The sequence below is a fragment of the Apteryx mantelli genome, chromosome 2, assembly GCF_036417845.1.
Source record: "Apteryx mantelli isolate bAptMan1 chromosome 2, bAptMan1.hap1, whole genome shotgun sequence".
Lineage (NCBI taxonomy): Eukaryota > Metazoa > Chordata > Aves > Apterygiformes > Apterygidae > Apteryx > Apteryx mantelli.
This window is the reverse complement of record NC_089979.1, coordinates 52,862,025-52,878,264: the sequence shown is the minus strand read 5'-3', so window position 1 is coordinate 52,878,264 and position 16,240 is coordinate 52,862,025. Positions and strand designations below refer to the sequence as shown.

General features: G+C 50.9%; 1 protein-coding gene across 2 annotated transcripts; it reads right to left on the bottom strand.

Annotated features, from left to right (window-relative positions):
* Positions 1-791: 791 nt before the first annotated feature.
* On the bottom strand, positions 792-7,624 carry ADCYAP1 (adenylate cyclase activating polypeptide 1). Of its 2 annotated transcripts, XM_067292352.1 has the most exons (7): positions 7,461-7,624; positions 7,100-7,207; positions 5,132-5,266; positions 4,535-4,630; positions 3,446-3,583; positions 2,782-2,896; positions 792-1,725 (listed from the first exon to the last, which is right to left on the bottom strand). In XM_067292352.1, the coding sequence occupies exons 2-7, from the start codon at positions 7,198-7,200 to the stop codon at positions 1,660-1,662; spliced, it is 651 nt and encodes a 216-aa protein (XP_067148453.1). In that variant the 5' UTR covers positions 7,201-7,207; positions 7,461-7,624; the 3' UTR covers positions 792-1,659. The 2 variants fall into 2 exon arrangements, with proteins under 2 accessions (XP_067148453.1, XP_067148454.1); XM_067292353.1 differs by lacking the exons at positions 792-1,725; positions 2,782-2,896 and having other exon boundaries at positions 3,126-3,583; positions 7,461-7,620.
* Between the last annotated feature and the right edge of the window lie 8,616 nt (positions 7,625-16,240).

Below are 16,240 nucleotides of genomic sequence, written 5' to 3'. Positions count from 1 at the left end.
TTAAAAATAAATTGCTGCTACTTTCCAAACTACTTGAATAAAGCCCTTGAGCTATCCTAAAAATAATAAACATAAGCAGCTATTGATAAGTTAAATTGATTTTTAAAGGTCAGATATTCTGACCTTTTATGCTGACAAACCACCCTGCCTGTGATTTTTTGTTGTAGCCACCTATTACTTTTTAAAGCCTAGGTAACTGTTATTGTCAGGCATTTTCATTTTTTAGGGTAGCCCAGTAAAATTTTAATCCAAAGAAAAATGCTACCATTGCCAACAGGTGATGTTATGAAGCACATTATCACATACAGAATGTTCATTAAAATAGGATTAGGTGAAGATCTCATCAAACATACCAATTCTGTTTCAAATCAACGGCTTCTAAGCACGGGAATTGTTAGAGAGATGGGCTGTAGGCACTGACCGGTTTGGTTTGCATATTTTAGAAAACGTCATTTAGCTAGTGTGTGTGGAAGTAGACTTCTACTTCAGAAGTTCTGTTTAATCTACTCGAACAGAGGAATAACCATCAGTAAAAATGTTACAAGTTATTTGATGATAATACGTGGAAACTTAATAAAAGGTATCCCGGATGTGAAAAAGTTAGAAGAATGCTGCTTAAAAATAAACTAATTAAATAAATTTTATAATGAAGTGCAGCTTTCACTGTTAGATTCTAGATTACTCTCCCCCAAACATTAGACGAAATTGCATTGTTTACAAAAATTTATTAATACAAACTTTACACACTTTATATAACAGTTATCAAAGTCCTAGTTATATATATCGTGTGTGTAATAATACTTTGTTTAAATTCTTTTTATATTCATTTGCACACAAAATAAGTTCTCCAAGACTAACATCTACCTAAACTATCACTGTATCTCAAATCTGCTCAAATTTTGGTAAGGCTGTTGGCGTTTCTAAAAAGTATACAAAGGATAACCTAGGTGATCACTTCATAATGCTTGCAACTAGCCGCGGAACTCGAACTGATAAGGTCAAAAAAAAAAAAAAAAAGTCAAGAGAGCCCTATGTCATTATACGACAGCCGACACAAACACAGCAAACTCTGCCCATCGCCGAAGAACAGAAGAAGTACGACTAAAACGCAAGCCGATGTGTTGCAGCATCGTAGGGCCACTGAATAGCCATCCGCGAACTCGTGGCGATTTACAAGGTGAAGAGAAGGCACGAAAGCTGCAAACTGCGCCCCGCCGAGCCCGCCCCGCAGCCGCCGGTGCTGCCCGCGGTGCAGGCAGCCGGCACAGGCAGTGCAGGCAGTGCCGGCAGTGCAGGCAAGGCAGGCAGTGCAGGCAGCCTGGACAGGCTGTGCAGGCAGTGTCAGCAGCTCGGACAAGCAGTGCGGGCAGTGCCTGCAGTGCCGGCAGCCCGGACAGGCAGTGTCGGCAATGCAGGCAGTGCAGGCAGTGCAGGCAGTGTCGGCAGCGCCTGCCGCCGGGGGCTGCAGAGGCGACTCTCTCCCTCCGCGGCCGCGCAGCGGGGCAGGAGGAGGAGGAGCGCTCCCGGCAGGGTTTCCCCGCGACTTTTTTGGGGGATCGCTTTCCCAAGCAATCGACGTCTTGAATTCGGGGCTCGTTTTGTGTCTTTGGAAAAAGACTCTGCTAAGGTTTGTGTGGTGAGCTGGAAGGAAGCATATACCTACGTGTCCTCCTTCGCCACCTTCCCAGGAGAAGGGACGGGGCGAGCCCCCGGCTGGGTGCGCTGCTGCTTATTGTCCCCCGGGTGGAAGGTAAGATAGGAGTCCGTACATAGAGAGATGAGGTGAAAATGGTTTATCTCGTTAGAACCGGACCACAGGTGAACACTACACATTCTTTTATGACAAAAGTTTGTTTTATGAAATAAATTTTACTAAGCAATAAGCCAGAATGTAGAAAAATACATTTTACCTCCAAACTCAATAAACAAGGAACAAAAACTTTAGTAGTAGTGCATAATTATTTAGTGGTAGCTACAACAGGGGTTCCTAAACTTTTACAATAAGAGCTTGCATAAAACAGAACAAAGGAGTGAGAGAGCGTTCACAATCTTTTTTTTTCCCCCAAAAAAAGAACATAACCCAAAAAGGTGACTCAGGTGGGTTAAACAGTGGATGAGAGGCGGGAGGGTCTACAAGAAAAAACAGTCAAAGAAAAGAGCAACTCCGACCAAAAAATGCCAAGGCGAGAACCCTGCTCGTTATACACGATGAGAAGCATGGACAGCACTGGAGAGTAACACACTGTACTTTGCATCCAGGTCCAGTACCGAGCTGCCGGGGCAGTTGGGTAGCGGATCGGAGGTGGGGTGGCCTCGCCTTCCCTACGCCCTGCCGCACCGGCACCGGCACCGGGCGCACCCCGGGGCCACCCCTCGGCTCTTCCCCACTCTTCCCAAACGGCTCCTAGCTCCGCTTTGGCTTGTTCTGCAACTCTGCCCGGCCAGCCAGAAGAACAGTGCATGGGGCTTGCTATCCTTGTTGCTGGTTCGGGATTTAGGAGGGGGAGGGTTGTTTTTTTGTTTGTTTGTTTGTTTTTTGATTTGGGTGTGTCTGGGGGGGGGTTAACTATTTCTCCCTCCACTAGTCAACAGAGATGCACAATTTGGATCGAGCTGTTGTTTTCACCACAAGAGAATTATCGTCTCAGCTCATTGTTCGAGGAGACACTAATACAGATACAACTGGAATCAAAGAAAGCAGAAAGAAATCGAAATCTAGAGCAAAGGGGACAGTGCCCCTTCAGAGAGGCTAGTGGCAAAGGAGCCTGCCTTGAGACTCACCGGGGGAAGAATCTGCTTCAGCAATTCTCCCAAATCATTTTCCTCATAATCCCCTGGGAGCAGGGCATCCTTCTCTATGTACAGTAGCAAATGGTGAAAATTAATGTCTTCGACCCTGTCGTGGATAAAAATACTATCCTTTTAATTTCTGTTACAAAAATAGGAGTAATATTCAAAACAATGGTTGTCTTTTTTTTCTATTTATTTTATATAAAAACATAAACAGCTCAGGCGAATTCTTGTTCTTGTGCAGGCTTTATATGAAGATTTGTTCTTTAGTATTCGTAGTAGTATTTATATATATATATTTATATATTATATATAACTTAATGATTGGTCCACAAAGTAGATCTGTGCGTTTCTCTAGTGCTTTTGTACAAAAGAAAAACAATATTATTATCAAAATATTCATTTAATGGCTTTACTTCATACATAAATACATGTTTAGATAACACAGGAGCGGTGATTGTTCAGTCAGTTTGGAAATGACTTTTGTTTTTGTTTTGATTTTTTTTGTTGGGTTTCTCTCTCTCTCTCTCTCTCTCTTTCTCTCTCTCTCTCTCTCTCTCTCTCTTTTAGGACTTTGTATACACAGGAGTGGCTGGTTACTCATCGCTACAAATACGCTACTCGGCGTCCTTTGTTTTTAACTCTTTGTTTATACCTTTTCCCCAGGACGGCTGCTAAGTATTTCTTGACAGCCATTTGTTTCCGGTAGCGGCTGTAGCTGTCCGTGAAGATGCCGTCTATGTGCCGCTTGGTGAGCGGTTCCGCCTCGTCCCCCAGGCCGCTGCTGGCACCGCTGCAAGGGCCGAGAAGCACAGCTGCATCAGGAGGGGCCGCGCCGCTCCGCGCCGCTCCGCCCGGCTCCGCGCCTCCCCGCGCCGCTCCGCCCCACTCCGCCCCGCTCCGCGCCGCGCCGCGCTGCGGGAGGGCGCGGGCCGGGCCGGGCCGCTGCCCTAAGCCGCTGCCTGCTCCCGGCTGCGCGCCGCGCCGCGGTGCCCCCCGCCGCCCGGTGCGGGGCCGCCGCCGCTGCCGGTGCAACACGTTCTGCGCCGGGGAAGACAAAGGAGCCGCCTCAGCCCGCTCCCAAACCGGGGCCGGTGCGGCCGGAGCCGGCAGGCGGGGGAGAGGATATACGCCCGCCATGAATTATGCATTGCGGCGGGGTAAGCTGCTGTCCCCGCGGCTTGATGAGCGCGTCCCCTCGCGCTGCGGCGCGGCGGGGTGCGCGGGGCTCGGCCCAGCCGGGCGGCGCGGGGCTGAGCGCGGCCCTGCCCGGCGTTTGGGGGCGCCCGCTCCTCCCGGCGGAGCGGGCTTGAGCCAGATGCCCCGCCGTGGCCGAGCCCCGGTAATCTCCTCCGACAGGCTGCCTCCCCAGGAAAGCGGGGAGGCCGCCCAACTTCTTAGCGTTAAATAACCCGGTTGTAAAAATATACATATACGGACACACCTAAAATCCGTATACGCGGACACAACGAACAACTCGCCGCGAAGCGCGGCACTGACAGCTCGGCTCACGCTGCCCCCGCGGCCGCGGCCGCGGCCGCGGCCGGGCAGGTTTGGGCACCGGGACCCGCCCGTGCCCAGCGCACCGGCCGGGCTTCGCCCCGCCAACCACCCCGCTGGCGCAACAAATTTCCAGCCGCGGCCCGTCAAGCTTTGTTTCCTCTCGCCGCGGCCTTTTAAGCAACTACTGTACTAGAGAAGCAGCAACGCCCAGCGCGGAAAAGAAAGGGCAAGAAACGCTTACCCGACCCGCTTGGCCATCAGAGAGTGCAGATATTTCCTCGCGGATAACTGACCCAGGAGTTTCCTGTAGGCTTTGTTGAAGATCCCATCGGCGTGCCTGGGCGGAGGGAAGAGCGCAGGGATGAGCGGCGAGGCCCGGAGCCGCTCCGCAGGGATGCGGAGAGCCCGGGCCGGCGGGCACCGTCCCTCCCTGCCGGCGAGCGGAGGCGGCTTCTCGCCGCGGTCCCCCGGGGCCCCTCTTCCCTACCCAGACCCTCCCCGCCTCCTTCCCGAGCTCTGCGCCCGCCTGGCATTTCTGCTTTATTTCTAGGAGCAGCGCTAGGCTTCCCGGCGCGGGCTGCTCCCCGCTCCCCCCCGCCTCCCTCCCCCGCGTTGCTGGAGGTAAGGCGGCTTTTCACTTTCTTCTGGTCTGTACTCTGGCGGCCGGGCAGGAGAACGGGGCCCGTGCAGCTTGATCGTTTGTGTGGGTTCGGGGTTTGTTTTTGTTTTTTTCCTGTTTGCTTGTTGGGTCTTTCCCCCCCCCTCCCAATCGGTTCGGACAGACCCGTTTTGCTCCCGTCTCAAAATTCATTCCTGCCACCCCGCGACTTCCAGTCACCTCTTTTCCGGTGGGTAATACAAGGTGTACATCTCGCCTATCATGGAGGACGGGTTCGCTACACCGAGGGGCTCATGGTCATAGGCGAAGTCCTGCAGAGTGTTCCCGTCCTCGTCATAGACTTCATCCTCCAGCCTGGCAACGAGAGCAGCGAGGGGAAGGAGTCAGCCGGGCGCGGGGCTCCCCGCCCTCCCCGCCCGCCCGGTCCCGGCTCCCGGCTCCCGGCGGAGCCGCCGCCGAGGGAGCGGGCACGGCAGCCCCGGGAGCTCCGTCCCCTGCCCCCGTCCCCTCCCCGCGCTCGCCCGCCAACCCGCTCCGCCGCTCCCCATCCCCGCCCTCCACGCGGGAGGAAACACACCCGCCGCCAGGCGTGGGCCAAGGGAAAAAAAAACAACACACCCCCGCCCCCAGCCCCAGAAACAGCCCAGCGCTGCCAGAGCCGTGGCTGGTGCTTCCCGCACCGGGTGCGCGCACACACACACACACGCACGCACGCACACGCGCCGGGCACTGGGCGGAGGCGCAGCACCCCCGACGGCGCCGGGAGCCCGCAGGCCGCGCTGCCCCGCGCAGCGCCCCGCGCGCCGGGCTGGCGCTTGCGCGTGTTTTTGGTTTTAGCTGCAGGGTGTCTCTGCGCGCTGGGCTCGCCCGAGTTTTGCGTCCCGACCCGCCCCCCGCCCCTCCGCTCTCTCCGCAGTACGATGTAGGTCATGGCACGTTACCGGCAGCTATTTTTGTCCGTGAGCTTTAGCGGAGGTATTAATAATAGATGCCGCTAAAGTGTTTCACTTTTGCTAATTCAGGCGCTTGAATGAAGCGCGGCCGGTGCCTGCCAGCTACTGGCCCTGCCGGCCGCTGCGCCGGCCGCCCTGCGGCCCCGCGGCGAGGGGGGGGGGGGGCTGCCGGAGCCAGGCCCGACGGGCTCCCCGGCGAGCCCCGGCTCCTGCAAGGGGCCCGAGCAGGGACACCCTCTGCGGACAGCCCTGGGCACCCGGCGTCTCCCCCCGCTCACAGCTGAGCTGCACGGCCGTGCCCCCCCCCCCGGGGGCACCCCGGCACAGAGGGGTCCTTCAGACAACAGAACCGCGCCCCGAAACATCCCCAGCCCACGCGACACCGGGTGCCCCCCCGGGCTACCAGCAGGTGGGACCAGGGTGCCCTAGACTGGGCGTCCTGCGCGCCCAGCCACGGCCCGGTGCGGGCAAGTCGCTTGTGCCGACCCCGCTGGGGTCCCCCAGTCCTGCCCCCAAACACAGCAGGCTCCAAACACTCCAGGTGGAAAGGGACAAGACAGGCACCAGCCCGCGCTGGAGGCCAGCAAACCACCGCCGAACAGATACATACATATTTAAAAGAAAACCAAACAATCTTGGCAGCCGCTTTCCCCCGTGAGGGGGGAGCTAGTATAAATACAGACAAGGCGGGGAAGCGACTAAAACCCCATAAACTCCCACCGCTGCTGCATGAGCCAGGGCAGCACTCGCATCCCTGCCACCCAGGCACCCCGTCCGGCGGGCGATGCCCGCGGTGCCCGGGGCGAGCTGCAGACAAGCCGCGCAGCCCCGGGGCGCCCTCGGAGCCGGGCTGCCCCGTCGAGGGGCGGCCGCACCGCGGCATCCTCCTGCCGAGACCCAGCAGAGCGGGACCCCCCTCCCGGGGTGACAAGGGGCCGCAGATTATCGGCGCTGGGATCCTGGGCACTGACCCCTCTCGAAGTTAGTGCAGCAGCCTGGCGGGGCACCCCCCTCCCTCTTCTATCCGCGAAGCCGGATTTTTCCATCCCGCCGGCTCCTCTCCTCAGGTGGAGGGGGTGGGCACACGGGCGAAGTGGAGGGGGTTTCGTTTGGTCACTCCTCCCCCACTCCCTTTCCCCTTCCTCCCTTGCAAGTTCTCCCTTTCCTTAGCAAGCTCAGGGCAGCAGGGGCCTGCAGGGGTCCCGGAAGAGCCCCCGGGGCGAGGGGGACCTACCTGAGCGCCGGGTACTGAAGTCCAGCCGCAGGTGAGCAGTAGACGCTGCAATGCATTATTATGCCATAGACCAGGAGTGCTAGGATCGCTTTGCTACACATTGCCACTCTGTGCGGGAGGGAAAGGAGAAATGCTGTCAAAAAAAAAAGAAAGGAAAAAAACCCGCGCCCCACCAAGCCCCTCGCCGAGCCCGCCGGGGAGGGAAGCAGCGCGGCCTCTGGAGCGGCGCGGAGCTGAGCAGCGCACAGCTGCCGCCGCCCGCCCCGTCGGCGCCCGCCCGCCCCGGGACCGGCCGCCGGCGCAAGGCGAGCCGCCCCTGCCGCGCTGCGGGAAGGCCCGGCGAGCCGGCTTGTGTCCTTACCATTAAACTCTAAACACCCGGCACTAAGAGCGTTTGGCTGCGAAACTAAAAGGGCAGGTCTTAAAAATAATAATAATAAAAAAAAAAAATGGGGGGGGGGAATACAGCTGTCTCCCAAGTTGCGGCCGAAAGGAGTTAAAACCCTCGTGGCATCGCCTCTCCGATGGGCGAAGGACCCGCGGGATGAAGAAGATGCAAAAGCAGCAGTTACTTGTTTGCTGATTTAAAGGAAATCCACTCCGAAAAGAAAAAGAAAAAAGATAAAGAAAAAAAGTTTGCAGGTAGCAGCACAGATCTGGAGTGGAGTCTGCGAGGGAAGGGACAGAGAGAAAGAGGGATGGAGCGAGATGTCGGCGGAGAAGGGAGCACAGGGAAAGGGGGAAGAGAGCGAGCGAGCCCGGGAGGGAGAGGAGGAGGGGAGCCGAGGGCTGGCTGCTTGAGATGTTGTCTTCCCCAGATCTCTCCCCTCACTGAGAGCCTTCAGCTTTCTCCTCTTCTTCTCTTCCTGCTCGGTGGCTCCAAACTTGACCAGCCTTCCGCAGCCTTCCGTCTGATACGCAATTAGCAGCAAAATCTTTGCAAACACCCCGCTTCAGCAAGAGCCCTCTTCGTAAACATTTGCCTGCATGTTACCTTAGAGGACGGGCAATATTGTTTGTTGCCCCCGTGGTGGTGTCCGGATTTTTATTCATGAATCAAATGCCTTTTTTTTTTCCCCAGTCACGTAATAATCGGGTATCAGAAAAGACGTCACCACCCCAATTCCTCAAGGAACACAGTTCTGTGTCGTCCTCAAAGATGAGCTTATCAGGAGTCATAAAGCTTCTCATAAACACCAACTCATGCTTCCCCAAAAAATAAAAAAACAAAAAAACAAGCCAGCCCACAAGGCGAAAAGGATGTTCTCCACGGTCAGGCTTTACCTGCCGTGGGAAGGGACCACGAAGCGGAGGAGGGAGGTTAGGGGTGGGCTTGGGGGTCCCCTGGGCTTGGCCGGGGTCTCCCCCCCGGGCTTGGCTCCGCACCCCTCCGCGGGGCCGGCTGCGCCCGCGGCTCGGAGCCGGCCCGGGGGCTGCGCGCAGGCGGAGCAACCCCAGCGCGAGACCCACATTTCCACGGAGATTTGGGAGGGGGTCCTTTTCTCTTGCTCCCCCCCTCTTTTTTTTTATTATTATTGTTGTTATCATTACGCAACGCCCCCCCCGCCCCGGGGAAACCAGCAGCGCTGTAAGCGCTCCGCGTGTGCCGCCCGCCGCAGCCCCACGGCAGCCGCAGGGACGGGCCCACGCGCGGCCGCCGCGGCCCCCAGGGCCCGGCCCGCCGCCAGCCTGGGGCGGCGGGGGTGGTTTCCCCTGCCCCCCCCACCGGCCCGACCCCTTCCCCTCCCCGCCTGCTGCAAAGCGCCGGTGCGCGCCTGGGCACAGCGGAGCGCGCACACTGGGAAGAGGGGAGGGTTGCCATAAAAAAAGAAAAAAGAAAAAAAAGAAAGAAAAAAAAAGTTAATTTGCGGAGGGACTCGGAGGGAAATCCCTTCTCCGGGGAGTTCCCCGCCGCCGGGATTATTTTCCCCCAAGTGACGCGGTGGGAGGCGAGCGCCGGGCGAGGACCCCCGGCTGGCTACCAAACCCCTGGGTATTTCGCTCATCTCCACGCTCTCCTCCCTCCCTCAGTGGTCGAAACTCAGCCCTTCATTTCCGAGAATTACCCAAAGAAATACAGGCTGCAGGAGCCATTGCTGCACATTTTAATTACTGGGATCATAAGCAGAGAGTTCAGGAAGCAGCAATAATTTAGTTCTCCTGTTTCCTATTTGAATGGTTTTGGTGTAACATGTTTAGATGAGTTGAGCCCAAATCGATTTCTCGAAAACAACAACAAAAAACATACTGTACAATTACATTTCTATTATGGTCATTTAAGGTTTCAATATTTTCCGGAGGTAAAGGAAATTTAACGTGAATGAATTATTCTCTTAGAAAAGGCCACTGACGTGATTACGGGGAAGAGGGACGGGACACGCAGCATATAACAGGACGCTGTTTTAATTATTGCTTCGTGTCGGGCGTGTAAAATACGGAAACGTCATTTAACCGAAGAAAGCAACCGCGCAAGGCTCAGAGCCGGAGCGCCGCGGGGAAAGGGGGGCTTCGCCTTTCCCGGAGGCAGCCGGACCGCGGCCGGCGGCGGCGGCGGCGGGGTTTCCCGCCGGCGGGCGGCTCCGCGGGCGCGCAGCGCGGGGCGCGGCGGGCGCTGCGCCAGCGCGCACCGTCCGTGAACGGCGGGCGCCACCGCGCGGGCAGGCAGCGCGCCTGCGGCCGCCGCCGCGGGGGGACGCGCCGCGAGGAGCCCCGGGCTAGGACGCCGGCGCCGGGGAGGGGATGCCTTCTGCTTTCCCGCATTGCAAACACCGGGTGTTTCCTTTTGCGGAGGGGGAAGTTGGATTTTTTGTTCTCCTTTGAAATGACTCTGTGACAGCAGGTGTAAATACAGGCTTTTCTAGACCCGGGCATGGCAGGGGATTAGATGGGTAACTTGGCTACGCTGGCTTGAACTACACACTCTTCCTAGGGAGTGGGAAAGAAATATTCCCTCTTTCCAAAGAGACCAGAATCGTGGGCAGAGGATTTTAAAGCTGCGGCTATTTTCACTTTAGAAAAACTGCTTTCAGCCAGTCTTTGTTTACACATCTTCATTTCCTCTCCTCCCTCCCCTCTCCCCTAGTTCCTTACAGAATTACCAGGATACCTGGGCTCAAGCAACACAGAGATACAAATCCCGGTAAAAAAGGACTCAACTTCCAGACCATTCTTAACGGCTGTAAGCCTCCCCTGCTTTTACAGTGTACACAGACTCAACGCCAGTGTGCTTTGCAAAAATACAGCTTCTAGACACTCATTTAGGGTGAGCAACTCACAAATGATTCATGCCAATAAAACTCTTGTAACATCTCCATCTACTTCACGGGTGTGTGTACAACATGAATATGCATGCAACATGATTACAGCTTAGGCTGAATAAATAAAGGTTTTAATCTGGCCTCCATATATAAGTAAATTTCTAGATAACTCTCTCATTTCAAGGCTGAAAGGGATTTAAGGTTTATAACACTTGCCTCTAAGGCAAACTCCTAAAGCTGCATCTGGAGAAAAGTAGGTTTTTCACTGGAGCACTTCCTTCATCTTTCTCTATAGGCTTAAATTAGACCTTTTAATTTATCTGACTATGCTATTTTAAATGTCTATTTTCTTAACTAGAGCATTATAATTCTATGGATATTTCCAGTGGAGCTTACATCCTCCGAGCCTTGTTAAGCATGACTGGGACTGATTGCTCTAAAACCTACTGCCATAGGTTCAATCCAAAGGAACATATCTGATCATGTACCATGATAGGTATCTTTTCCACCCTTCAGAAAACCTCTTTTATGCATATTTATGCATATTTCTATTAAAAAAATACCAATACCAAGAGCAATCTATCAAACTGTTGGGGACTTTGTTACCGGTCCAAAAAGCAGGGTGATACTGCATGCAGACTTGTCAGATGCCCAGCCACTCTACCTGTATTTTCTCAGTATGTCTCACCTGAGATGCATTTTTCATGAGAATCTGGGAAACTGCCAGACCTAGAATAACTAATTTTATCATGAAAGCTCATGTACATATAGCTTAATATAGAAAAGAGTGAACTCTTCCTTCTCGAAAGCAAACAGTCCTACCAACCCAGCTGTCACACACACACACACACACACACACACACACACAAGCAGGTTTCTCAACTATCTTGCAGTCATTTTTCACCAGGCCTGATGTCTTACTGAGATGGCTTGGGGAAGCTGTTGCTGACCTGTGGGCTGGTGAACTCTGTACATGCTTGCATCAACGTTACGAATGTAATGCTGGCCTTCATCCATTCCCTGCCTTCCAGCCTCTGTCTTGTACTAAATGCCAGTGAGTTAGTGCCTAGGAGGAACTGCCTTGCCAGAAAGGAGATTATCTTGTCAGTGAAGCCACTCAGCTGTATCTGTGGCCATCTGATAACAGCTATTTAGGGGATCACGCAGCGGAACAGAAGTTATTAAAGCTCAAGCACCAGGAACTATGTTGTCAGATATTTTCAGCAGTTCCATCTGAGACACGGTACCTGCAACAGAGGCGGGAAAACCCCACTTTCCTGCTCAAATAGATCCCAACAGACTCAGAGACGGAGAGGGCTGAGGGTGTTTCATTTACAGAGTTGTTTTTCTTTCATTAAACTGCCCCCCCTTGTGCCTTCTTTTTTAACTAAAAGCAGCAGTATATTTAGGAGCACTGTGAAAAGCATATATATCTGCATGTTTTCTCAACTCTCACAAAGAATAAAGCTGTAATCCAGAAAGTTTATTCACTCAAGGAGATTCTAGGAAAGAGGCACAAACTACAGAAAACAGAGAGAGTAACAACCAGGGACAGTACCTGGACTGCAACTCTCTCAGGACACATACTATGGAGGGTCTGAAAGACAAAATTTAACTCTAAAATCCCAAGGGTGAAGGGAAATGCTTAGCCCTGACTGAGAGGCCTTGTCTGGTGGCTGGGTCCCTTGGAGTCATTTCACAGGTGACTAACAGGGGTTAGCTGGCCACATCCCACAGCAAATTCTTCATGAGGATTTTTCAGATAATGCTTTGTTGCCTTTTGTCACCATAACTCCATTCCAAAACAAACAGTTAGAAACCATTCTTAAATATACTCTGGGAAGAAGAGCTTTTTTTTTTTTTTTCTTAAGAGATGAGCCACAACACTTCTTCTCAAGACAGCAGCGTGGGAGTAACAGGAGTGTGGTCATCCTTCTCTTGCCCCTTCTTAGAGTTGGTGGTGAGAGACAAGACTAGCGGGTTGTCTGTGCCCTGCTGGATTGCCTACACACCTACATAAAAGTTCAGTGTTTGATCTTATATGACAGGTTTCCTCCTCCCTCCCTTTCTGTCAGCCAAGCCAGATGACCAGGACAACAAAGCAGTAACGGAAGAGTCGTTCCTATCAAAACACAAAGGCAAGAAAAGCAATTTCTGTTCATGAAAGACAGAACAGTGAACTTGGTTCCACATGGAGTTACTGTCACACTAGGCATGTGCAGTGGCACTGGAAAGATGTGACAGATAATTTCCTTGGACAACCAATATGCCTATTTGTAATCTTCCTGTCTTTCACCCAATTTCCCCACAAGTAAATTCATGTTCTGCAAAAGAAGAAAAAAGTTATTTTCCTTGGCACTTTTTGACAAAGGATCTTTGACTGGTCATTTATATTTGGAAAGTAAGACAATACTTTGTTATAAATAGGTAAGTAAGTAAGTAAGAAAATACTTTGTTAGTGAGAGGCTAACAACAACAAAAAATCAGTTTTTGAAGATTTAGTATTCAAGGACCATTAAAGCCAGAAACGTACAAAATGCTGCTAAAGATCTTGTGAGTCTGCAGGGCATGAAATAAAAGCAGAAATATTTTATTTTGCAGAATAAAAGCAGTGGCAACTGCTTATCAATGGCAACAGATCCCAGCCTACTCTCACTCTCACTTGTATCTGTTCTAGTGTTCAGGGTCAATCCTAAAAAAGCTAGAGTAAATCCTTAATGGCTTGAATATGCAAAGTTTCACAGAATGCTGCCAAGCTACAATAATTTATACCAGACAAAAAATGACCACACTATCTTTGTGTTCTAGGTTGTTTTAGATGAAACTGTAATCCAGAGTGAACAGCAAGTACAAGTTTATGTAGTCAGACATGGTAGAAATTTGAGTACACCTTCAGAAACAGCAGGACTCCCATGTGCCTGGGTTCAAAAACTAAAATCTGTCTGCAGTTTTGAGGTATTGCTAATGGCACAGCTAAAGTTATTCATAGTTTAGAATGACCAGAAATATTTGGAACAAATTAATAATGAATAAGAACAGTTCTTATCATTGCAGGAGCAAGAGAGAATAAATAGAATCATCTATATTTTCTTATTACAAAACAGTGTGCAGCCTATTACAAAACACTAATTTGGTGTTGCTTGTGCTGGAAAACTGTTAAAGGGTCCCTGGCTTCTGACAGCGCAGCTTAATTCTGCCTGATTAGCCTAAGGCTGTGCAGAAGCAGGCCAAACTGGGCAGGCGAGGACTGACCCAACAGGGGTGAATCCCAGCCTGTCAGAGCCAGGCGCCGTTCAATAATTCCAATTAAGCACGCTAAAGACAACAGAGACGGGTCACACAGAGCCCAATAAATGTCAGTCGGAACTGCATATTGTGATGAGAGAATAACAAAGTCCATCTCATCAAGGACAGGAGAAAGTTTGGCTGGGCACGTAAGCCCTTCCTAGCTGGCTGCTGCACCCTGCGGAGCTGGGGCGGTGAGACGCGCCCCATGGGGCTGCAGCGCCCACCAGCCCCGTGCGACGCAGAAAGGGTGGCTTCAACGAGCGCATTCCCAGCCAAAACTGTCCAGAGCGCGGGAGCCCTTCGTGCTGCTTATTTGTGCCTCGGGAGCAACAGGATCGCAGCGCGGGGGGGCCCCTGCTCAGTCACACCCAGAAGGATGCAGGGCCTAGGATGAGAACAGGGAATTTCGTTCCCTGGCCTCCGTGGCGGGCGCTGACGGGACAGCAGACACCAGGGACACGAGCCAGCATGTGGTTTGGCGGCTGTCGTAACCACGGTCGCAGGAAGCCCTGAGACATCTGCCCTGCGCCTGCCCCCGGGGAAGCCGCGGGCTGGACCTCTCTGGCCGGCCGCAGCCTCCACCGCCCCTCGCAGGGGCAGCGACGTCCCCGACTGCATGTTTCAGCCTTTGACTGCCAGCTTCTGGGCTTCCCAAATTCTGAAACATGCCCTAATTAAACAGATTGAACTGAATATCTCACTGCACGCATGACCGCTGGGGGGATGTTTAGGGGCAAAAGACTGTAATTATAAGACAGTATTACTGTTTTTAAACTTTTTTTTAAATTCATTTAATTTTAGTAAAGTACTTGGGGCTACTTAGCCTAAAGAGAAGTGGCTGATTCTTATTTTTTATAATTAAAGATGGCACAAAGCATTTCCTTTGTGTGGTCTCATGGCCTGATACATCTCTATCTTCTAATTAAATGCATTTCTGCAACAGCTGAGGCAATTAATCACTTAAACAAAATTGGATTACAATCACCGTTACTTAAAAAGTCAGCCTTGCTGTCTTTCTGAAAGATCCCAAGCCATCAAGCAAACTTCTTTGGCCTGCTTTATGCAAAGGTCAGACTAGATGTTTGTAATGGTCTCTTGTAATGTCAAAAATCAGTCTCTGACCCTTGTAATGCCAGAGGAAAGGCTCTCACTGATTTCAGACAGAACTGGCTTAGATTGATCAACCTTTCGCATTAGGAATGAAGATTGTCTGCGGAAACTCCTATGTGATTTCATAACTTCAGGTATGTGTCTACTGAGCTCATTATGTAGATACTGTAAATATATATAAATGTTGCCTTTGCTCTTTTTTGAATTTCTTAGGCGTTTACAGTGCTCAATGCAACCAGAAGTTGCTAGGACATTGCAGGACTGAGCCTTCACTTTGAATCCCCAAAATTTGTTTTTAATCTCTGGAGCTAACCGGATAAGTCAACAACGATCACTGTAGCTGAAATAATAAACTATGGTAATCTGTGGGTATGTTTAAATTCTGAAACATTAACATTGTATTTTCACTGTAGTGCAATTCTATTTCTTGGGTTTTTTTGCTACCAAGTGCAAGTACATTATTCACTTTGCATTTGAGTCCCATAGATTTTTAGTTAAAGGAGTTAATTGTATTTAATTTTGTGTGATTCTCTAAGATGTTTCACCCTACAGTGAAAACAGTTTTCTTATAAATCTCAGTAACTCTTGAGATTGTACTAAAATGTATACATTGGTTTTCTTTTAACTGCCTAAAATGCATGTTTTACCACTGGATAACTACCTTTAGTTAGCTTTCTGATATAAAAATCTGGAAGTAACAGTAATTTGCCCTGAAATATAATAGACAAGAAGTATGAGCAAGGAATTATATGAATAACCTTATCTCATTACCTGATGATAACAATTTAAGGTTGGGGGTGGGGGTAGGTTGGTTGGGGTTTTTTGCTTTTTTTTTTTGTTTTTCCCAAGGACTCCACAGGGAGATATCTTTGTATGCTTCAGTTACCTCTCTGGGAGAAAAAAAATGTTTTCATCACTGTCAAAAGAAAGTCATTGTCAGGAACATTATCCATTCAAACCTCTCTTCTACAGAAAGTAAATAACCCTGTTTTGAATATAGCTAGTGACCTTCTTATCTCCTCAGATCAGTTCTACCAGTTCTGTTCTGAGTCAGGGACTGCTCCTTATGTACCATTCATTTTTAGATGTGCTAAGTTTCTTTCCCCTCTTTCCTAATGTAGAATATTTTTATGTAATTATTCCAGAGCATGAGCTACAAGGTAAATATAGGAATATGGGTTTAAAAGTCTGCTTATGAAAACAGCAAATATTTATTCAGTACTGAGAAAATTATGTTAAAAAACCCTGTGTTGAAGAATTAGGAAAAAAAATCTGTTTTCTAGGTAAAAGATGTTCTTTATGTGATCTGCTGATGATATGTCTGTACTGATTTTATGGGTTCTTCATCATTATAAAATATTCTACAATTATATAATAGGTTTCATCCAAAAACATTACTACTAACCTCAAAATGCTCTTATGAGGCATATAGGCACTATTGTATTTCTTTTACCCAGTACAGTCTGAAATACAGCAATTTAAGTGA

Coding starts and splice junctions, on each gene's coding strand:
- ADCYAP1 (XM_067292352.1), bottom strand. CDS start 7,200: ATGTGTAGCAAAGCGATCCTAGCACTCCTGGTCTATGGCATAATAATG. Junction 3,584..4,534: donor CTGATGGCCAAGCGGGTCGG/GTAAGCGTTTCT, acceptor CGGCCCTTGCAG/CGGTGCCAGCAGCGGCCTGG. Junction 2,897..3,445: donor GCAGCCGTCCTGGGGAAAAG/GTATAAACAAAG, acceptor TATCCACGACAG/GGTCGAAGACATTAATTTTC.